This window comes from Amphibalanus amphitrite, unplaced genomic scaffold (genome assembly GCF_019059575.1).
Source record: "Amphibalanus amphitrite isolate SeventyFive unplaced genomic scaffold, NRLGWU_Aamphi_draft 000510F_arrow, whole genome shotgun sequence".
Taxonomy (NCBI): Eukaryota; Metazoa; Arthropoda; class Thecostraca; order Balanomorpha; family Balanidae; genus Amphibalanus; species Amphibalanus amphitrite.
Genome location: NW_024882004.1, coordinates 61,937 through 85,814, shown reverse-complemented (window position 1 = coordinate 85,814; position 23,878 = coordinate 61,937). Strand labels below are relative to the sequence as shown.

The 23,878-nt window shown below is 53.0% G+C and overlaps 1 protein-coding gene across 1 annotated transcript in view; it reads right to left on the bottom strand.

Annotated features, from left to right (window-relative positions):
• The window catches only part of LOC122392982, an 84,411-nt gene that overhangs the window by 56,530 nt on the left and 4,003 nt on the right, over positions 1-23,878 (bottom strand). The window contains exon 2 of the mRNA XM_043388388.1: positions 11,824-12,297. Coding sequence (XP_043244323.1) covers positions 11,824-12,052 — 229 coding nt within the window. The 5' untranslated portion in view covers positions 12,053-12,297. The remainder of the gene's footprint in view (positions 1-11,823; positions 12,298-23,878) is intronic.

The window sequence follows — 23,878 nt, the reverse complement described above, 5'->3', positions numbered from 1 at the left end:
TCATAGATCCAACCCCTCTATTTTGTCGAGAGATCCACTGAGATCATAGATCCAGCTCTCGGATCCAAGCACATGTCTGTCTTCGTCGACGACCGTCGTCTGTCTACGTCGACGACCGTCGTCTGCCTTCGTCGGCGGCCGCCGTCTGCCTTCGTCGGGGACCGTCTCCTGTTACGTCGGTGGCCGTCTGCTGTCTCGTCGACGGCCGTCGTCTGTCTTCGTCGACGACTGTCGTCTGCCTTCGTCGGCGACCGCCGTCTGCCTCGGCGACCGTCGTCTGCTTCCGCCGGCGGCTGTCGTCTGTCTTCGTCGACGACTGTCGTCTGTATCGTCGGCGGCCGTTCGTCGACGACCGTCTCCTGTTACGTCGGCGCCCGTCTGTTGTCTCGTCGACGACCGTCGTCTGTCTTCGTCGACGACCGTCGTCTGTCTTCGTCGACGACTGTTGTCTGCCTTCGTCGGCGACCGCCGTCTGCCTCGGCGACCGTCGTCTGCCTCGGCGACCGTCGTCTGCCTCGGCGACCGTCGTCTGTCTCGTCAGCGGCCGTCGTCTGTCTCGTCGGCGATCGTCGGCCGCTTCGTCGACGACCGTCTCCCGTTACGTCGGCGGCCGTCTGCTGTCTCGTCGACGACCGTCGTCTGTCTTCGTCGACGACCGTCGTCTGTCTTCGTCGGCGACCGTGGTCTGTCTTCGTCGACGGCCGTCGTCTGTCTTCGTCGACGGCCGCCGCCTGTCTTCGTCGGCGACTGTCGTCTGCCTTCGTCGGCGACTGTCGTCGAGGGCCGCCGTCTGCCTCGGCGGCCGTCGTCTGCTTTCGTCGGCGACTGTCGTCTGTCTTCGTCGACGACTGTCGTCTGTCTTCGTCGACGACCGTCGTCTGCCTTCGTCGGTGGCCGCCGTCTGCCTCGGCGACCGTCGTCTGTCTCGTCAGCGGTCGTCGTCTGTCTCGTCGGCGATCGTCGGGCGCTTCGTCGACGACCGTCTCCTGTTACGTCGGCGGCCGTCTTCTGTCTCGTCGGCGATCGTCGTCTGCTTCGTCGACCGTGACCCGCCTGGCTGCATCGTCGCTGACTGCTAACCCGTCCGCTGGTCCATCGACTGCTGCCTACTAACGGGGCTGCTCTCTGACACCATGTCTTCATCGGATTCTGAGACCTCGCAACGTCCGGAGTTTGGGAGGAACTATGTTCGCCGGCTGGAGATGCAGCTGGAAGATGCAACTCGGCGGATCGGCGAGCTGACTGCGGTGATCAGAGATCGTGGTGGCTCCACTGTGACAAATTCGTCAGGCCCAACCAATCCGCCTGACGATAACGTGGCGCCGCCGCCAATAACGACCGGTTCGGAACGTGAACCGCTCCAACATCAGCCGGTAGCGACCGGAACGGCACCAGAAGCGCATCAACCGGGACCAGTTCCGGTGCTGCATCTTCTTCAACATACGCACAGTCTTCCCTCTTTTGCACTTGGAGGTGCGGTTAGCTTACATGAGTACCTACAACGGTTCGAGGAGCACTGCCAAACGGCTTATGCAGGCAGTCTCGATCATGCCTTGCCACTACTGAAAACGCTTCTGACTGGTGAAGTGGCCGACATCTTCAACGCATGCGGTGGGACGGAGACACCCTACGCCCGTCTGAAGCTGCGAATGCTCCGCTGGGTTGAAAGACAAGATGCTTCTGGACATCAGACTGCAAAGCAAAGATTCGACGGCTGCAAAAGAGTTCAGAATGAGTCTCTACCCCTCTTTGCTCTGCGACTGTCATCTCTGTTTGAAGACGCATACCCAGCCGCTGATGTGCAGACTTCGAAGCTACTTCGGGATCGTCTACTTGACAACCTGACTCCTCAAGCTGCAGATCATCTGAAGAAGCAAGAGCGTTACAACAAGGAAATCCACGGCATCACGCTCAAATGGGACAACTTCATCACGATTCTCCAATGCGAATGCTTCGAGGATGTCAACTCCTCACTTTTCTTCTCCCGGGAGACGCCCCCTGCACATCTTGGTTCTCGCGCGCGGAGCTCGAGGAGCAGGGACTCCAAGTCCACGCCATCTGCCAAGCCGGGAGCAGTTCAGCGTGGAACTCGTCACACAGCGACGTGCAAGGCCTGCCACAAGGACTCACGACTGCAGGATGAGAGCGATTCTTCGGAATCTGATGGCGATCGCCTCGCTGTAGACCGACGGGTTCAGAGAGACGAAAGAAGAAGAAGAAGAACACGAAGAGACACAAGCCCAGGGGAGAGGAATCGTGACGAAGGAAGCAAAGAAAGAACATTGAAGACATGCAAGTTCTGCCACCGCCGTGGCCACGTCGCAAGCAACTGCTGGCGGAAGAACGACCTCTGCTTTCGATGTGGCCAGTCCGGACACTACATCCGCGATTGTCGCTCTGGACGTAGCCAAGAGAGGTATCCACGCCACGAACACTCGTCCTACCCGCCTGAGGTAGACTCAGGAGCTTCGGTGAAAAGAACGCGCAGCACACCGGTGTTTGAATCTTGTCTGGACAACTCAGCAGATCAGATGCAGGCCCAAGACCCGGACTTCGAAGATCAGCACAGGAGTCGTTCCAGGGACGTTTGTGCTGCCCAACCATCAGCCAAACCTCGTCAGACTCAGCGTCACCTATCGGGAAACTAGGAAGTCACTCGGACGTCTCGGGGCCGCCAGTGACTGCACACAGCCCTGCATCTGAAGCAAGTCCCATGCCGGACAAAGAAGCTGGAGCAAACCTCAATGCAAACAAAGAAGCTGAAACAGAAACAGAATCAGGCTTCAAAACTAGCGAAGAACTGCTTCCTCTAACCGCTGATCTGCTGCGTTCGAATGAGATCTTCACATCCGCCGTGTCTGCTGAGCCGATCTTCCGCTCCAGAGTTCAAGTCGGTTCGCAAGAAGCCACAGCCATCCTAGATAGTGGAGCTGATCGGTCTCTGATCGGGAGTCATCTCGTTGCGCAGAGTGACATCACGCCCTGCACCCAAGCTGTACATGCGATTGGAAGACGGGTGTTGCATCCCCTTGGGAAAGCGACAGTTCAAGTGACCATGCATGGAATCCAGATCAAGATAATCGATTGTCTCGTTCTTGATCAACATGAAACTCCCATCGACCTGATCATCGGAAGAGACTCTATGGAGAGATATGGACTAAGCCTGGACATCAAGACCAGATCTGTTTCAGGGCGTCGAAGCAATGGATCAAGCTGGAAAGTTTATCTGCCATCCAGTCTGCAAGACTCCTGCGTTCACTTCGAGACAGCCATCCCGTGCTACTCTGCCCAAGACATGCAGATCGGCTCAGGTTCAGCTGCGGAACTCCGGTGCAGTCTCGGACAGCAGTCTGCCTGTGGCATCTGCAAAGACAGTGCAAGACAGCTGGTCTTCACCGGCGGCGAAAACGAATCTTCGGCTCTGGATTTTGTCGCTGGTATACTTGATCCAGAGCATCCACGCATCCTGGTGAACAACAGAGGCCACGCGACTGTATCCATTCGAAAGGGCTCAGCCGTTGGCTATGCAGACTCAGCGGCAGACAGTTTACTGGATTTTGAACAACCGAAGGTCGTGTTCGCTTCATCGATCGCGGAAGACGGCAGCGCAGTTCCGGCAGCATCCGAGATACCAGGCCTCACCGCGGATCAACAAAGCGCAGTGGAAGACCTGTTCAGACGTCATGCGGCGGTCTTCATGCGATCCGAAACGGACACACTGCACTCATCGATGACTGCTCATCGTATTGTGCTAACAGAAGATACACCGATCTTCATCCGACCCAGGAAGCTCTCCCCACCAGTGGCAGAAGAAGTGGAACGACAATGTCTCGACCTCGAACGACTTGGCATCATCGAGCGCTGCGACTCGGCATGGAGCGCGCCAGTCGTTCCAGTCCGCAAGAAGGATGGCACGCTGCGTCTGTGCGTGGACTACCGGCGACTGAATCAGAGGACCGTCACGTCACGCTTCCCCATGCCGGATGTATCGGACTCTGTGTTCGCAGCACACCGCAGCATGGTCTGGTTCAGCGGTCTCGACATCGCCAAGGCCTATTACCACCTGCCGATAGAGGAGTCTTCAAGGGACTACACAGCATTCAGCACCCCCAGAGGACACTGGAGGTTCAAGCGACTGGCATTCGGACTGAAAAACGCTCCAGCGCAGTTCCAGCGGGAGATGCAGGCCATTCTGCACGGGTTCTCCAGGCAGAACCTGATCATTTACCTCGACGATCTGCTGCTCATGGAAACATCGTTTGAACGCCACCTCCAGCTTGTTGACGACGTCCTATCGGCCCTGGAATCACAAGGGATCAAGCTGAATGGCAACAAGTGCACCTGGTTCCAGCCTGAAGTGAAGTTCTTGGGTCATGTGATCAGCTCCAGCGGGTTGAAGAAGTCGCCAGAGTACCTGGAAAAGGTTTCCCAGCTCGAACGCCCGAAGACTGTACATCAATTACGTCAGTTCCTGGGTATCGTCAACTATCAACGCAAGTTTGTGCGGAACTGCTCTGTCATGGCAAAACCACTCTCGGAACTGACTGGATTGCCCCCGAAGACGGAGCTGAACTGGAACAAAGAGATGGACAACGCTTTCATGCAGCTGAAGGAAGCTTTGAAAGAGGAAATAACCCTCTCCTTCCCTGACTACAGCAAGGACGCCCGTCCGCTCTCTCTATGGGTAGATGCATCATCCGCTGGTGCTGGAGCATGTCTCACCCAAGAGCAAAATGGGAAGACGAGGTACATCGGATTCGCGTCAACAACGTTCACAAAAGCCCAGCGCAACTACTCTGCAACTGGAAGAGAGCTCGCCGCTCTACGATGGGGTGTGAAGGTCTTCCACGCCTTCGTGGGCGCCGTGAGGTTCCGAATCTACACAGACCACCAAGCTCTCTTGTATCTACATAACATGCGTCTAGTCAACAGTCGTCTGGCACGTACCGTGGAAGAGCTGGCAGACTATGACTTCGAGATCTGCTACGTTCCTGGAAGCTTGAACTCAGCAGCGGACTTTTTCTCCAGAACGCTGCTCCAAGACGCTGAGGTCGAGTCGCCTCCGCATGGCCCTGATCTGCCCTCTGGTCTCTCTCACTGGTACAAACCGGAGGGAGGTGGCGATACCATGGTGGAGTGCCTGCAGTACTGGATTCGTGCCCATCGTCATCGTGACATCAGCAACGCCTCACTACGTCAAGAGCTACTGGATGAAGCGGTTCGGACACCCAGCAAGTACGACATCAAGTTAGACAAGCACTCCCGTCAAGACCTGAGGCTGATGCGGCTGCCGGGGCAACTGATGGCTATAGACATGCTGTCCGTGTTTGCGTCCCGGTACAACGTGCGGATCATCGTCCATTTCGGCTCACAGAATCCGTTGGTGTTCCGGAGACGTGGAAAGGAAGACGCACAAGATGATCCGGATACAGTCCACCTGCAATGCCTGGCTGGAGTACACTTCAATCTTCTGCAGGAGACGCCCGAGTTCGCAGGAGATGGTACTGTCCTCCTGGCACAGGTTGAAGAGGACTATCGTGATGAGGTAACAAGCGAGCCACCACCACCAGAAGACATCGAGAAGGACGTACTCAATGGAAAAGAAGCACTCCCACAGTGTCAGAATCATCGAGTGACGCAGTGCACCGTCGTTGTGCGTTGCAACACCGTTCGAGTCTGTGCTCTGCTTGACACTGGTGCGGCGGTGGGCTTGATCAGCGCGGCTGCTCTTCAAAGGATCATCGCGGAGGACCCAGCACTGGAAGTTCGACGCACGAGCGTTTCCATCCAAGGCCTGTGTGGTAACACCAGCTGTGCAGAGTACGTCGACGTTGATGTCGCCATCTCACCTGGCAGAGAAGTCAGGGTTCCTCTGCTCGTCGATCGTGACGAGTCATTCGGTCACTGCATCCTGCTCGGTGCCAACTTCCTGAAAGCCGCTGGCGTTGTAATCGACTTCGGAAAGCGCCAAGTAAACTGCGGGGAGCACGTTCAGCCGATGTCCATTGCGAGCGACTGTCAGAAATGCCAAGACGTGAGGTGCGCAGCAGTGTCATCAGTCCCAACGTTGGACACTGTTCAAGAACACCAGCAGCGTCAACAGATCCTGCGTTCATTGATCCACCACGTCCAGAAAGGCACCGAGCACAAGAATCTTCCGTCAACTTTGACACGCTACCGCAAGTTTATCAAGAAGATGCAGATCACTCATGGTGTCCTGATGTACGAACATCCCAAACACGGGCCCGTGTCTGTAGTCAACAAAGACTGGCTCATCGACCTGGCTGTCGTCACTCATCTCCAGATGGCCCACATCGGACGCGACAAGCTTTGTGATCTGCTCTCAAAACAGGTGTTTTGTCCCGGAATGACTAAGGTCGTTGCAGACATCGTTTACTGCTGTAAAAGCTGTCAGCTATACAAAACAACTGCCCAAACGAAGGCACCTCCTACGCACAAGATTGAATGTGTTGAGCCATTCGAACTGGTTGCTGCCGATGTTCTTCTGTTCCCACGTACCAGCAGAGGTTTCATCGGCTGCCTGGTGGTCATAGACCACTGTTCGAAGTGGTCAATGGCGATTCCAATCCGTCGAAAGACGTCAGCTGCTGTTGCAACCGCTTTCGAACACCATGCTCTGGTGGCTCTCTTACGCAAGCCGAAGCGAGTGCTGACTGACAATGGTCCAGAGTTCTGCGGACCGGAGTTCGAGAAGGTGCTGGTCAACTGGGGGATCAATCACGTCTACTCCACTCCCCTCCGACCTGAGGGTAACGGGGCAGTTGAGCGCTGTAACCGCTCCCTAAGTCAAGCCCTGCGTCTCCTGTCGGACTCCGCTGCCGACTGGGATGGACAGCTGGCCCGCGCCCTGGTCACCTACAATACTACTCGGCACTCTGAGCTAAAAGAATCTCCTGCCGAGTTCCTGCTCCAGCGCAAGCACGGTGGCGTCAGTGGCCCCATCGTGTCCTCGGAAATACAGAACTCCTGGAAGCCTGGTCACCCGGAATTCGCCCCATTTAGGGTCGGCGAACTTGTCAAGAAAGAAGCCCACCACCCAGGGAACATGCTCGTCAACAAGTTCCAGCGCCGTTACGATGGCCCGTTCGTTGTAACACGGGTCAACAACAACGGCGTTACTTACATCGTCAAGTCGGAAGACGGACAAGAGAAGCGAGTCCATCACTCACAGCTGCGTCCGTGGAAGAAGCCGCCGGCCTACCTGCTGCGATCGGGCCGCTGCATGCAGGATCTGATCTCCGTGGCTCCTGACCCTTCGCTGCAGGAGACGTCTGCGGTCGATTCGGCTGAGCGGTCACAGGACGCATCTCGGATGTCGCCGCCTCCGCCGCTGGAGTCACCTCGGCCGGGTGCTGGCGCGGTGGCCGAGGCGTCGCCTGTGGCGTCTACAACGCCTCCGCCGCCTTCCTCTTCTGCCGGAATACACTCGTCTCGCCTCATGACTGACGCGGCGACGGGTACCTCGCCGGTGGCGTCTGCGGCACCTCCGCCGCCTTCCTCTTCGGCTGGACCACACTCGTCCCGCCTCATGACTGATGCGGCGACGGGTACCTCGCCGGTGGCGTCTGCAGCGCCTCCGCCGCCTTCCTCTTCGGCTGGACTACATTCATCCCGCCTCATGACTGATGCGGCGACGGGTACCTCGCCGGTGGCGACTCGAGTATCCGCGCAGCAGACGTCACCCGGTCTGCGTGGAGCCCTTAAGGTGCGGTTTGATGTTCCCTCGTTGCGCCGTTCCCAGCGCGCGCGTCGTCCGCCGGTGAGATTTGCGGACTATGTGATGGATTAACGAGCCGGCATTTATTTCCTTCTAAATACTGTACTGTTGTCGTCTTTTGTGTGTGCACATTCCTATTTCTATCTATTTCGCCGTGCAGTGGTGTGGAGGGGGGTGATGATACAGGTGAAGCTTCGTACACCACTGCGCGGCGTTGTGTTGTGTTGTGACGGTTACGGCGCGTCTGTGCTGTGGCGCGTGGCCCCGGTCCCGGCACCTCGCCGCGCCGCTGGCTGAGCCGGTCAGTTGCCGGCGGTCCCTGGCTCCGCCTCTGCGTGGGACTGGCTCGGCTCCGGTGACCGGGCGGCCGGCCGTTGGCGGCCATCCTCCCCGGTCCGCGGCGCTGGCCGCGCCTTTGCGCGAGCCGGACGCGCCGCCTGGGGCGCCGTTGCCGTGGCTGTGCCGGACGCGAGGTGGGCGCATTGTTGGACCGTGGAGTTGGTGAGAGCAGGTTGTGCGTGTGCATTGTCCGTGGTGGAATACAGCAAGAAGACATTCGGTGGAGTTTCGGACTGGCAGCGGCGAAACGAGAATCAAATGTTGAACGCCAACAATATGAGGTCAGGTCATTTTCGTGACCTCACCAATTCACCATTATACGTACAGCCCACCGCCAAAGTAATGTGTGGTTTTACCAATCTCAACGGATGGCTTTGACCGACGATTTTTAAATGCGGATTGAAAAGAAGACGTCAATAGATAAAGTCGTAGCTGCAAGGGTGAAGATACATGTAAGCTACATTTAAAGTCTCGTTGCAGTCTGGCTAATCGTTCCTAGACTTCAGAAGCAGAACATACCCATGACTAACCACACATTACTTCTGCTGTGGACTGTACATAAGCCAATGGGCAAAAATGAAAACTGCTATTCTGGCGCCGGAAACGATCTCCAACTATCTCAAGCACACAGAATCGTGATTTGGTGCACTCCTTGCAAGGTTAGATGCTCACTTTTGCAATGTTGACCTTGCGTGACGTCATTTATGACGTCATTAGGGTCATATTAGTTTTTCGTCAATAACTCCCGATCGAATTGCGCTAGCGAGTCAGGAAAGCCACCAATGGACTCAGGAAGACCTGCCGAATCGAATGATATGCGACATGACCTACTTCGACCGATTTCGTGACCTGGGGGTGCTGACCTGACCGTGACCTGAGGTCAACACCCCAAGTTGACCTCACCCAAACAAAAAGTATGTCATACGACGCGCCTGAGCGAGGCGAACACGATGCTGCCAAAATCGCGGCTCTGCGACCGTTTTTTGCGAAGTTATTCACAAAAAACTGAACCGTACCTTGGGGCACTTGACCTGACCTCAGAGGTCACCGGTTAACCTAGAACCTTATAATCGGGTACCAATCTCTGCGTCTCGTAACGGCGAACACGCTCGTTTTTTCCGGGACACGCTAGCTCCACCAGAGGCGAAACGGCCGTACCCCCCCCCCCCCTCGACCGGCGCGTATGTAGAAAACCAATAGGTCCGGCGAGGGTTATGCAGTTATATACAGCGGGTATAGTGCCCTGCGAAGTGTGCGCTCCGTTTAAAATATACCATGTTCGGGCATCGGGCCTCTGGCGGCAGCTGCGTGCAGTTATTGCGCCGAAGCGCGGCGCTCCGGCCCGGCCTGAGAACTTGTCAGCAGATGACCTCAACTCATACTTCACCACCGTGGGAGAGGAAACACACCAGGTCGCCATCCGGACGTTCCAGGAGTCTGGGAGACGTGCTCTGGCTGCCCGTCTCCCTCGCGTCCACTCTGACGCACTGCGACTCACCCCGATCACTCTGGAGGAGCTGAGACGCATCATATACTCTCTGCCAGACAAATCATCGCTCGCTGATGGTGCCATCGACATCAGGGTGCTGAAGCTGAGCTTTCCCGTCGTTGGACGGATCTTGCTGCAAATAATCAACAAGAGCATCGTGTCGGAGTCTGTACCAGACAGCTGGAAGACAGCAGTCGTCATACCGCTGCACAAAAAAGGTGACCTGAGCACTGCAGGAAATTTCAGACCCATCACCAACGTTCCTGTTATCAGTAATATTGTCGAGAAGGTCGTCTGCCGTCAAGTTGATGGCTATCTAAACCGAAACCATCTGTATAGCTTGGAGCAGCATGGATTCAGACAAAAGCACAGCACCGCTACAGCACTCGTCAGTGTGAACGACAGCTTGTTGGAAGCAGCAGACAGGGGCGACATCAGCATCCTGACGCTAATTGATCTCAGCCGCGCGTTTGATGTTGTGGACCATCGGACCCTGCTGGATCAACTTCAACTGCTTCAGATAGACCCGGGCTGGTTTCGGAGCTATCTCACCGGACACAAGCAGTGTGTTCAGGTGCCAGGAGGGGAGAGATCGACGCTGCTCCCCATCAACATCGGCATCTTCCAGGGACCCTGCCTGGGACCGATGTTGTACAACATCGCCTCCATCAGCGCCGCCTGCTACGTGCCGTCCGAGGTGAATGGCAGCATGGTCAGGATGGCCAGGTATGCCGATGACACCCAGCTGGTCGTCTCAGGACCCAAGGAGAGGCTGCCAGAGATCCATACTGCACTGGAGGGTGTCCTGGACACTCTGGCCACCTACTTTCTCCAGAACGGCATGAAGATAAACGCTGCAAAAACCGAGATGATGGTCGCCGGAGGCCGATCGGCGCTACAGGCTGCCGAGAGGGATCCGGTCCGAGTGCAGTTCCTGGGAGAGACTCTGCAACCGGTGTCAACTGTTAAAAATCTAGGTGTAATCTTTGATAGCCGACTGACCTTTGAACCACACATTGGTTATATCGTCACCAAATGTTTAGGCGTTCTTGTTATCTTGATACACGCCAGGCATGTGCTTCCTCCAAGTGTACTTCCGACTATACGGGACGCCTTAGTCATGTCACATGTGCGCTATTGTAGTCAGGTATTCGGCTGTGCCAGCAAAATGAGCTTAAAGCGACTGCAGAAAGTGCAAAACTTTGCTGCCAGAGTGATATCTGGCAGACGGAAGTATGATCATGTGTCCGACGTGATTAGGAATTTGGAGTGGCTCCCCGTCAGTGCGTTGATTGACATGAACGACGTGTGTCTGCTACACGGGGTGAGCGTGAGGTACTGCGACAGGACATATCGTACAATAGAGATGTTTCCGAGCGCCAGACTAGGCAGTCCGGTCATTTACATGTACCGCGTGTTCGAACCAGCCTTGGTCAAAGAACTTTTAAGCAGCGAGCGTGTAAACTGTACAACGAACATGTCATAGGAACGGAGCTTCAGGTCATGTCTGGTCCGCGTTTTAAGAAAGGTATTCAAAGCCACCTAGTCAGATAGATGGATAGGCGACGATACAAACATTTTAGCTGTGCTTATAGTTTTTAGCATGCTTTTATACTTTTGCAGGTTTAACTGTTTATGTGTCTTTTTAACGCGCTTACTGTTTTGACGAGGGCTCGGAATAGCCACCTTGAGTGGAAGAGTGCCGATGATGTAAAATACAAATACAAATGTTGGATCTTGCAGATACAAAATGAAAATGATAACTGCCTGTTTATCGGCTCATGTTTAATGCACAACTTCTTTCTCTTTTTTTATTTGCGCACATTTACTTTGGCATATAGCCCCCACCTCTATTGCTATGTCATCGTCCGGCTGGGGCAATATCACGACGCTGTTGATAAAAAAGGCACAAAAAGGAGGTATGATGTAGGCATTTCTCGTCACGTCCTTAGTTTTTTTTTCACCGAGGAGCGCGACCATTAGTGTTTCCTGGAAGGTCAGAGGCCGGCGGTCATTGTCGCTAACAGGGCCGCGCGCGTCACCCTACACCGCGTCTGGTGAGGCAATCCTTCCTGTCTGCCCACCGTCGTCGCGTTCTCTCCGGGGAGAAGGAAAAAACGACAAACAAGAAAAGTAATAAGGAAATAAGCAACAAACAAAGAGTATCCAGCATCTTCCCTGGCAACTCATCAAGCACTATTGACGCCTATCAGCGGACGAAAGGCTCCCATCGATCCACCTCTATACGCTGACCCACCTTGTGACCAGGTGAAGAACTTGGTGGTGTGTGTGCGGAAGCTCCAGACGACCACGGCGATGGCGCAGGCCAGGCTGCAGAAGATGAGCGACAGCGCCACCACGTGCAGCCTCAGAAAGTTACCGTCGTCGAGGCCGTACACGGGCAGGTCATAGCCGGACCGGAGCGCCGCCAGCGGCCGAGACGAGACGTTCAGCTCAGCTGGAGATGTGGTCGATTCACTCATCATTGACCCCGCTGATTGACACCCTCTGTGCAGCCGTCACAGTTGATAGGTCACCGATTATCACCAGTCACTCGTCACCGCTCACTCGTCACCGGTCACCGGCCATCGTCACCACACCGAGCATCCAGCACCAGCCTTCACCAGCCGCGAGTCACCAGTTCGGTGGCCGTCACCAGTCGCGACCTGCCAGTCCCACAAAGACTGCAGTGGTCTCTCTGAAGGCAGTTTCACAGCTTCGGCGATTACCTCTGAAACAAAACAGAGAACAGTATTGATACAGGTGCAGCCACCGTTTTCAGCTAAGTACATAAAGCTACACTGGTGAGTAATCCACAAATCGACGGGCATACCCATCCGGCAGCCATCACAGACTCGGTCTTTGGCAGTGTGTTCACAGTGTGCTGACAAGATATCTCGCGAACTTGTGCCATTGAAGCTCGATATGTAGTGTATTGAGCTGAGCGAACGAGCGAGCGAGCGATAGGTACAGGGAACGCTTTACAAGCGGAGCAGATCGCCTTTCCGCATTAGCAATCAAAGATCAGTCACTCAAGCAGCACGGGTCGGCTTTCATACAGCTATTCAACTAAACTGAATACTGTAGGTACAACGAATACAGGCATCCAGTGCATTGTGCTTCCGCAACAAGCCGTGAACGGCGTGTTTGGCCAGGTAATGTCACCGATTTGCTCGGAGATTGTTTGGATATACTGAAATGATTCATCCGGCCATTGAACGAATGTATTTGTGCCCTCGGTGTCTCAAACGTAAAGGTTGAAGGTCGAAGAGCTATCAACAGAAGGACGTGACAGCACCCCAGTAGGTAGTTATGATAAACCCTTCACCGTGGAGTGTGCAGGTCACCGTGGCTTTTATCGGGAATTATCTCAAGTCAAATCGCTAAACGTGGCTCTGCTTAGAGAATCTCTGGTCTACCTCACACATTTTTTTAAGGTAGAAAGTTAAACATTGAGTTAGACCACTCCCGAGGAATACAGGATGGTCACGACAACATGGGGACGGAGACGTGCTGGTGCTGGACAGGCAGTTCGGGCGGTTGGACTGGTGCTGGACAGGCAGTTCGGGCGGGCGGACTGGTGCTGGACAGGCAGTTCGGGCGGTCGGACTGGTGCTGGACAGGCAGTTCGGGCGGTCGGACTGGTGCTGGACAGGCAGTTCGGGCGGTCGGACTGGTGCTGGACAGGCAGTTCGGGCGGTCGGACTGGTGCTGGACAGGCAGTTCGGGCGGTCGGACTGGTGCTGGACAGGCAGTTCGGGCGGTCGGACTGGTGCTGGACAGGCAGTTCGGGCGGTCGGACTGGTGCTGGACAGGCAGTTCGGGCGGTCGGACTGGTGCTGGACAGGCAGTTCGGGCGGGCGGACTGGTGCTGGACAGGCAGTTCGGGCGGGCGGACTGGTGCTGGACAGGCAGTTCGGGCGGTCGGACTGGTGCTGGACAGGCAGTTCGGGCGGGCGGACTGGTGCTGGACAGGCAGTTCGGGCGGTCGGACTGGTGCTGGACAGGCAGTTCGGGCGGTCGGACTGGTGCTGGACAGGCAGTTCGGGCGGTCGGACTGGTGCTGGACAGGCAGTTCGGGCGGCCGGCTCGGCGACAGGGTGACCTGACCCGCCCATCGGTGGTCGAACACTGAGCAGATCCGGCGGCCACCGGGACGCACCATTAGCGAGCGGTGTCGGCCATCAGCCGGCCGGCGGACCGCGCGGCGAACGAGAAACCGCCGGCGACAGACTGGTAGGGACTGTGGACAGACTGCGGGCAGACTGTGGACAGCCTCCAGACGACCGTCAACCGGCCGGCGGACCGCGCGGCGAACGAGAAACGCCCGGCGACAGACTGCGGACAGACTGCGGACAGACTGAGGACACACTGCGGACAGACTGAGGACAGACTGCGGGCAGACTGAGGACAGACTGCGGACAGACTGCCGACAGACTGCGGACAGACTGCGGACAGATTGCGGGCAGACTGCGGGCAGACTGCGGGCAGACTGCCGACAGACTGAGGACAGACTGCGGACAGACTGCGGACAGACTGAGGGCAGATTGCGGGCAGTCTGCGGATACGATGCGGACAGTCTCCGGACAGCTGGGGATAGCCTGCGGACAGACTGGGGACGGACAGTCTAGGGACGGACAGTCTGGGGACGGACAGTCTGGGGACAGACTCAGACCGCGGACAGAGTGGACAACTACGGACGGAGTGGACAGCCCGTGAGGACAGATCACGAACAGATTGCGGTCGGGGCTGTGAAGATAGAAGAGGTTGACCCCTCCCCTCACCACCACCACCACCACCATCACCAAACGGAAACCACTTGCAGCAGGTAAATCCCACCGGCGAGGCGCGTGAAGCCACCGGCCGACTATTGCAGAGCATATCGCAATGCAGGACAGAGGCGTGCCGCATTTCATTGAGCTGAACGATACGCCACTCCAGCCGGAAAGCGTGAGCCTGACAGCCAAGATATGATTGAGTAAAACAGTTTCTGGAATCACAGTTTTAGGACGCTTCTCTGCTTCCTGGTATGATTGTAAAATTACCATTCAGTTGAGTTTAATCTCGAAGACATTTAAGTGCTTTGGATGAGGGCAAAATATATCAAATTTATGTCAAGAAATTTAAAAGTCCACGGTTTGTAGAAAACAGCAACGATCCTCAAAAGCATTCTTTTGATAACTGGAATCAGCGTCACATCAACTGAAATTAGGGTCACGAAAGCAGTTTTATCGGCTTATTTACGAGTTTAATCACAATAACATAAGCACTTGACGCTAAAATGGCGATAAAATGCCGCCAGAGTCATGGCGTAAAACGATGAAAAGTATGCTGCATAACCGACTTATTTTATATAACTGAACAAAGATTGCAGAACACAATGTGCCATTAATTTCACGAGATGCCTTACATCGAATAAAGCTGAAGAGTTTTTTTTTAATAATATGCAGATGCCTGAAATAAAATGCCAACGGCACAAAAGCGAGTGTAACAAGAACTAAAATGTATCAAATCAAGCTGCATTTAACATCAGCGATATACTAAATTGACAAATATGTTTGACTTAAACAATTAATGAAACACCTAATAAGATGGCGTTACACTTACACCGTACTTAAAAACAAGAGAAGCCACAATATCGTCACAGGCTACAAGTCCCTAACAGGAAGCTGGCTAATGTTATTTCATTCAAGTGTATGGTTTCCTATGAAACGTGCGCCGCCGGTTGTCGCTGCGCTCAGAACTTCTGCGAAGTTTCACCCAGACCTGTCAGGTTGACTCCACGTAACAGGACCGTCTCCCATAGCCGGTGAATGGCTGTGACCCGGAGCCATCCACTGAGTCGTCTGCCATAGTCGGCCTCCGTCCGTCCAAAGGTCGGCTCCGCCTGGGAAAGGTCGGCTCGCGGCGTGGCGCCGCGCCGCCCGCGGCTAACTCCCCTCACCACATTACCCGAGTGTCGGATGGAGTCGGCAGTGGCCGCCGGCCGCCGGCCGCGCGGCAGCTCGCTATTCAGTCACTGTGCAGCTCACATCGACCCGCGGGGTCTGTCCCGGTCCGTCTCAGCCAGCCGGCCACGTCAGCGGAACACCGCACCGGAGCGAGGTCTGTCACAACGAGGTGAGGTCTGTCACACCGAGAGAAGGTCTGTCACCGGGGCGAGGTCTCCAGGGGCGGGTCGCCGCCGCCCCCCGAGGGCTGGTCGGCCGCGTGGGTGCGCGGGTCGAGCACCCACTGTCCGTGTCCAGGGAGCATTGAGCGCGGCGACAGCAGGTGGCCAGATTCCCAGGAACCTGAGCGCGGTGCCATTGTGGCGCGCCTGTCTGTCTCCGCGTGCGAGCCGTGCGTCTGTAGCGAGCCGCGTCTGTTTCCCGGGGTCGCGGCGATCAGGCCGGGTGCTCCATCAGTGCGGTGATGAAGTGCGCCGTGCCGCGGGGTCGGGGCAGCCGTGATGGACGTCCACGGAGGAGGAGGCGGTCCGGCAGCTCATTCTGCCTGATGAAATTCCATTGGGCCGGAAATGAGTGATAATGGACTCTTGACATGCGTCGAAATTAGGTCAGCGGGGAAGTTCGGTGGGCCCGCGATCGTCCCGCGCTGTTAATGCATCGACAAATCTGATGGCAGCGATAAAATATTTGGTGGCTATAATAAATGTATGAACATATGCTGCAAAGTATCTTGGCTAAAAGAACCAAGGACATTTCCAACCACATGACTAGAGCTGTGATTTGTACTTAATCAATGCAGATATTTTGACCAAGCGTTTACTTTCTGAACTACCAGCTTCTCTTCGGAATATCAAAATTCAAACGTTGAATCCAGTCTCAGCTATCTAACTCCTTAGAGAAATCCCGAATTCACCGCCTCTAATAAGCACCATTCACACTAAGACCGCTGAAAACAGCGAATCCAGCTCCTACTACCGTCAGAGAGAAGCTCATTCATCGGGTCTAATAAGTGCCATTCAGTCCCTCGGAGTTCGATAGTTGGAGCCGCTCGAGCGTCACTCGGCAGGACAGAGTGGAACAGGCCGGAGGTTTTCGGCTGACGAGGAGAGCCCTCAACTGTCGGCCACGCAGACATTAGGAAATGAAAAACGGATCGACCTCCGCCCTAACGTCATCTGCAGCGCACCGGATGATTGAAAAATGCGAGAAGTTGCCATCTAATGTATATGAAGCTCAAATCTCGTCGGAAAAATCTCGTCCATTTGATATTACTTCACTGTGCTGCGTATTAAGTGCGTGAAAGCATCTGGACTGGTCAGAATTTAACCCTCGCATGTGTACATAGGGGGGGGGGGGGGTCGGATGGACCCCCCCTCGGTTTTTCGCGAATAACTCGCGTAAAAAGCGGCCGATCGCGACGAAACTTTCAGTACCCTCGCATTGATCAATTTTACACCTACCCTGAAAATTTCATGACCCTGACCCAAATGACCTTTGACCTGTGACCTCTTTTCCGAGACCATGTTTGGCCGGAATCGCGATTTCGCGTATGTCGGCTCGCATTAGCCGCGCGTTTGCAAGCTTCTCGTGGTTTCAAACGTTCAAACATGTGATTTGATGTTGCTCCCATACATCAGGGTGGGTGTCAAGGTCACCTGAAGGTCAGGTCAGGTCATTGACCTTTGGTGACCTCGGGTGACCTCGGTTCACTTTTTCGAGTTTTACATGTTTCTAGGCTAGTTTTTGGAGCTGAATTCGAATTTAGCAACCATTTGAACATTTACGAAGTAGTTTTGGTGACTTCGTAACATGTTACGAAGCTGTCAGAGGCGGTTGACACGTACTACGAATACCCGTCACGACGCCTACTGGTTGACCTGACCTGACCTGACCCGACCTAGTCTAAATGCTTAAAGACATCATCTGTGATCAAAACTAACACGATATTCGTCATCAGCACCCCGAAAAACCCCATAGCAGCCACACTTTACGACTTTCTAACAGGTCCCGATTTTCCCGACTTTGGGTCTTTGACCTGACCTGGAAGGTCACCCGATGACCTAGGACCTTAAAATTGGGTATCATCGGCTTCGTCTCGTCACGGGCAACACGCTCGTTTTTTCCGCGAAGCTCTAGCTCGATCAGGGGCCAAACGGCAAGGGGGGGGGGTCCAACCGACCCCCCCCCCCTACACATTAGAAGCTGGCAAACGCCGCACACATGCGAGGGTTAAACTATGTTTAGTGAAAGCATCTGGACTGGTCAGAATTTAAACTATGTTTAATAAAACACTATCAATGATCATACGAAACGGGACAAATAAAACACTTCACAGATAAAGCTCTGAGCGGCTGGACCCATAAACGTTCATCTACCGAGCTTGTTATTCCTTCCAGTTTTGTTGAAAAGCAAGGTGCCTGTGTGCGACACATTTCACGATAATCGACTGTTTTTATTATTGAGTTATCGCTAGTTAATTTTCCGTACCGTTATAGCATGAATGTTATTCACTACCTAATTGATTTACGCTTAACCCTCGCCCATGTAGGGGGGGGGGGGGGTTGGTGCAACCCCCCCCCCCCCCCCTGAGGTTTTTCTTAGCTACACGCCGAACCGTTTCAGATAGCCTGCTCAAATTTTCAGTACCCTATGGGGCATCCTTTGCGCAACTTTTGGTATTTTTTTGTCAAGGTCATGTCAGGTCACGGAGTTATGACGTCATAAAGGGAACAACCTCCGGCCAGATTTACGCTAAATTGGAGATTGCTTCACATTGGTATAAATGCCGACTGACCTGACACACTGATGGATTGTTTTAGAATCACAACTGGCTGATTTGACATTGGCACAATGTCCGTTGACATTTTGAAGGTTACTAAAGGTCAAGGTAAGGTCAGTGACCTCGGTTGACCTGTAATGACTTCTTGCACTTGTATGCCTTTTCGGGGTATTTTGATGCCCTGAATTCGATTTTGCTATCCATTTCAGGCATCGTCGGTTGTTTCTTGTAGTTCATTTTGGGTCAGAGTCAGGTCAGTGACGTCACACGCCTGACGTGACCCAACGCACAAATGACCTTGCAGACTTCCGATGCTCCCAACGCATCATTTTTAGAGTTATGACATCGAAATACACACCAAACGATAGAGAATTGATCAAGGATCACGATAGTGAAGGTTTCAAGTCGATATCTCTTACCGTTTTGCCGCAATCGGCGCGGAAATCTGAAAAAGTTAGATTTTTGCAAAAATTTGACCTTTGACCGGTCATAAGTAGGTCAAATGTTGACCTAGGACCAAAAAATATACCACCAATCGCGAGATCTCGTTGAGAGCAATCCGTTGGTCTTTTCCGCTAAGCTCTACGACGCTCCGTTTTCAAACGCCAGGGGGGGTCGCACCAACCCCCCCCCCCCCCCTGCATGGGCGAAGGTGGCAAAACACCGTTTACGGGCGAGGGTTAATGCATGACAGCTGCCTTTACAAGTGCCTTTACAGCAATTCGCTATGCCACAGTTGCACCATCTCCACACTTCGCAGCCACTACATAACTATCCGGCTGACGACATCTCAATGTTCTGAGACCAGGCGCACATGCAGATGGGTGTGTTCTCGTGTGGTGGGCGACCTCCCTGCCAGGACTGATCAGCATACAGAGTGGAGACCAACGAACGCTGATTACGGCGCTCCAAAGCCTGGGGCGAGATTCGGGACAAGATGACATCCCTTTCTACAGAGACGGAAGTTTTCTCGCAACAGGTATGGCGTATATATTTTGTCGTACTATTTTGTCAAGGGAAATGTTGCCATACTTGTAGGCGTATCTCGTTGAAATACATAGTACATACCTACCTACACTTCACACCAATGCTGTTTGGCCAACTAGAAAACGGCGTGTAAGTCCAGCTCCAGTAGGGTGATGGCAAGTGAAGCCCCAATCTGCTCTATGTAGTCAGTCTATCAAGCGTCTGGAATCAGGAATGTAATTTGTTCAAGCTTAAGCTAAAGCCGTCTGGGTAAGCTAGTCTACAAATGAGCCCACAAACAACAAATTGCCTGCTAAGAATAATGATATAATATTGTGAAAGCGCGCTGGACTAAAAAAGAAAATGGACGCTGGCGTCACTAAACGCACCACTTGCCTTGCTGCTGATCACGTCACCTTCACCACATACAGCTCTGGCCTCCCCGAGCTCCGAGCGACTGCCTCGCCTCCCCGAGCTCCTGAGCGCAACTCGGCACACTCTGCCCCGCCGGCCGAGCCGTGCGGATAGGGCTCGTTGCCGAGCAGCTGACGCCACGTCTCAATAAGGATGCAGCCATCGGTGCCGACGTCAGAGCCGCCTCCATTGACGTCCGGCGCCGCCTCCATTGACGCGTTATTAGCATGTCCGGCGGTCCAGCAGAGCGAAGGGCGTGCCGACCGAGTGGTGACCGGCACATGCCCTCGGGCACCGGTCACGTCCGGTGCCCCGCGGCGGCCGGGTCGATGACCGCGCCGACGACGGGTCGGTGACCAATCGGGGTCGAATCAGAACACGCAGTCGCGACAAACACGGCCGGGGTAGTGGCAACGCATTGCCGGGATTTCGGGCAAGGATGGTTCATGCTTCATTTATCACCGGGGCCTCGATCGAAGCCTCACCAATTTCTGCCTTGAAGCATAAATCGCTTTGGCTCGTGGCTCTGTTTTATTCTACATTTGTATTTGGCTCGTGGCCCCGCAGTGAGATGATTTCTTGATTCGTGATTGTTTCGGCATTCATGTTCCATAGCTGTCCATTCATTTTCATTTATCACAGTGGGCTTTCAGGCCCGTGGACAGAAAAGGCTTTTCGTTCGTCAGCTCAGCCGGTTTCATTCGCCGGCTGCGACGTGAGCGTTGGTGCCGAGGTCGAATGGAGCAGCCGGCTGGGAAGCTTAGCACGTTCCAGTTGCGAGTATATTTAGTCTTCCTCTTTCAGAAATAATGAGCGATTCCCTTTCTCTCTGCTGTGAAATTTTGTTTACCTATTCCCAAACGAAACAGAAACGAAGATGAAAGCTACATTTACAGGAGTCAGAGAGGTAAGCTGGAAAGAATAGGCTGAACACTGACTCATGGGCCGCAGTGGGAACTGAAGCATAAAACAAACCCAGAACCACTCCGAGTTTAGGTCATCCCGCGGGGACCGTGCCCCGACGACCGTCGCCGCCGCGTTCCAGTTACGGCCGCTGTTTACATCCGGCACGGCGCAATCACATCGCCTGCCGATTTCCGGGGATTTGCCCCGCGGCGCGACGATCCGCCCCGGGTCCCGCTGCTCGCGACAGCACCAACGCGCATTGGGGTCGTTTGTTCGGCGTCCGCCCTTTCATCATCTTCTAGTCATTCTGAGTGCAACTGAAGTGATTCAATAGGTTTCCGTCGATGCTCAGCATAACGCAGCGAATTATCTCCGATTAGATTTATGTGTCGGTAAATTGCAGAATTACCATGCCTGTCACAGACCTAACACCCAAACTGCGCACATGCTGGTGTTTGTGGCAATCTTGGCCCGTCTTCAGAGCACTGGCTGGTCGATCCGGAGGGGGGACATTTGAGGCAAATGCCCCCCCCCCCCCCCGCAGCCCCGAAATTGACAAAAAGTTGCGATGTTTCGAAAATAAAACGATAAAACGAAAATTAGACAACTTTCATGAGGAAAGATTTGCTTTAAACTGCACAGCAGTGCATAGGCCATCGAAATCTGAAGAGTTTTAAATTCGAAGAAATATTTTGGGGTATGCTCCACCCTCCCCCCCCCCCCCCCTCCCGCAGCGTCCAAAACTGCCTTTCTGGATACACCAGTCATGCTTCATGGCACCGTGAAATGCAAACAGACCCAGGACAACCTACTTGAGGTTTTATATACTGCAATACGTTGTGCATTTACAGCGTGCAATGAAAGTCGCATATTTTATATGATTGAATCGTATCATCCGGGTCAAGTCGCACGCTTTCAGAAAAATCGGTTTATACAGATAGACTCAACTAATGAATACTCAAGAGCCACTCAAAACTTTACAACTTCTGGGGACTTTCCAGAAACTTAAAGACTGTTAGGTATTTGACAAGATATCAAAACGAACTACACTCCTTCTGCTGCACTGTATTACAACTGTAATTAACCATGCAACTGTATTAAACCATGCTTTGCGTGTTGAAATGTGTTTGGGTGAAAATAAAAGTGTGTGATTTGTGAAAAAACGAACTACACTCGTGAATCACATCGCAGTTAAATTACGAGAACTATATCGCGGCGAGAAGGCTTATTAAAAAGAAACATTTTAGGTATAGGCAATGGAAAGGAGCAATCGGTCCCACTTTTATTTTCAACATTTACCTATCGGTAACTACGTTGGCCCGCTGTTGACCACTATACCTACCTACATTGGTGTGCAAATTATACCTATAGAGAAGTCTGTGGTCGGGGACATTTCAACCCTAGCCTAAGCACATATACGGCCTTGCACGCAATGCGCAAATGAAATGCAGACTACCCTTATCAATGTCATATAATGTCGGCGCTGCAGCAGTGGTTTCGATCCCAAAGAGAGCGGTTTTCCAGATAAGGAAGCAGTGCAGAGTTCCCATTGGGTAGCCTAAAATCAGACGGCAGAATCAATCAGGGACGTTGCATTTTCTTTCCGACCACGTTAAAACGTCAACACAATATCAAACGTAAAATTAAAAGTATCAGGCATAAAGCTATTTCATTTTCATTGACCCGCTGACCTTTCGCACTCTGCCTCACATGCCATTGCTGTCGGTCGTGCCGTCTGCTCTTTGAGGCAACACGAAATTCAGCCGAAACGCTACTCCGAGACTGAGTTATTTAAAACTGCTTGGCTTTATGACTGACCCTTTGCAACACCTTCGTCCATGAGTCGCTGACAACCCCGTAAACTAGCATGAGCTCGCTTTATATTTCTTTTTATTTATCTAGGCTGACGATCTTGCATTTCAACGTGTCAACAGGCCTTTGAAGCTATTGAAGCTATTGAATTAATTTTTAAGGATAAACGTGTTTCGTTATGTAGAAAAGCAGTTAATTTTAATTGTAACCTACCGTAACTCTGTTTGGCTTCAGTCAAGATATATGAGCAGCGAGTCGATTACAGGTAAAGGACGATGATCCGTCTGACAGGAGCGTCAGTTCTCTCCCCTGATAGACTGTCGATTTTAAGTCATGGCTGGCAAATAACACAGGCATTGTCGATCTCGATATTGAAATATTGACTTGACCTTTTAACCCGGCAGGCGGTGGGCCTCCCAGCCACCTTCCGCGCGGTGGGGGGGGGCATTTTTTTGCCCCCCCCCCCTCGTATCTCCGAAACTACTGGACGGATCCGGAAAATTCAAACGGCGTTCGATAGCCCTGTCAAATTTGTCAAGGGAAACCAAATTTAATTGACCTCGGGGTCACCGATGACGTCACAGGTCAGGTCAAATATAAAATGTTTCACCGTTCACGGGGCTTCTAGGGAAAGCGCTATAACACCGAGTAAAACGCATTTTGTCGAAAATCAGCGATAAGGCGTCAATTTTCTAGTACATATGTTGCTATTAGAGGTCACTGGTCATACCAGGTCAGGTCACAGGTCAGGTCACCAAAGGTCACCAGGGGTCACCACATGAACCCAACTTTACTAAGGTTGTGCGATGCATGTTTTATGGCCAGTTTTTCATTTCCAACTCGATGGTATTGGTTATAAGACCATCAGGTACGGTTTAGGTCACTTTCTGGTGGAGGTCAGGTCAAGGTCAGGTCAAAAAAGGTCAAATTTCAAAGTTGATATTTTTGCATAAAATGGGTATCGATTCGATGCAGCTCGTCACGGGGAGTCTAATTGTGGTCTTTGTTTTGCGCTACGAGGTCTAGAATTGCAAAAAAAAATTGAGTTTGAAAATTTGACGTCATCAATTTTGAAGTTTTTTCGCTATAACTTGGCCAAAAAAAAGAGGTATTGATCTCAAATTTGGTATGTAGATAGAAGGCGGTAGGGACTATCACATATATTCCGGTTTTTTTCGAAATTCAAAAAACTTTTTGGATTTTTCGGCTATTATATTCAAAAAATTTATTTTTTGATTTTTGGGGGTCAAAATCCAAAAACTTCGAAACACCGAAACAACAGTTTTGTAGCCCTCTTGATTTCACACTTTTTACGTCTGGAACATTTTTCTGTATCTCTAAAGCTGTAGGCCTGACAGCTCTTCCCGAGAAACCTTTTTTTGGGTCGAAAATGGCAAAAATGACGTCACTCTGACGTCATTAGCGGTCAACCTATCATAGCCTTTGGAAAAATATTTGGTCACCATGTGCGATAGCTACTCCCG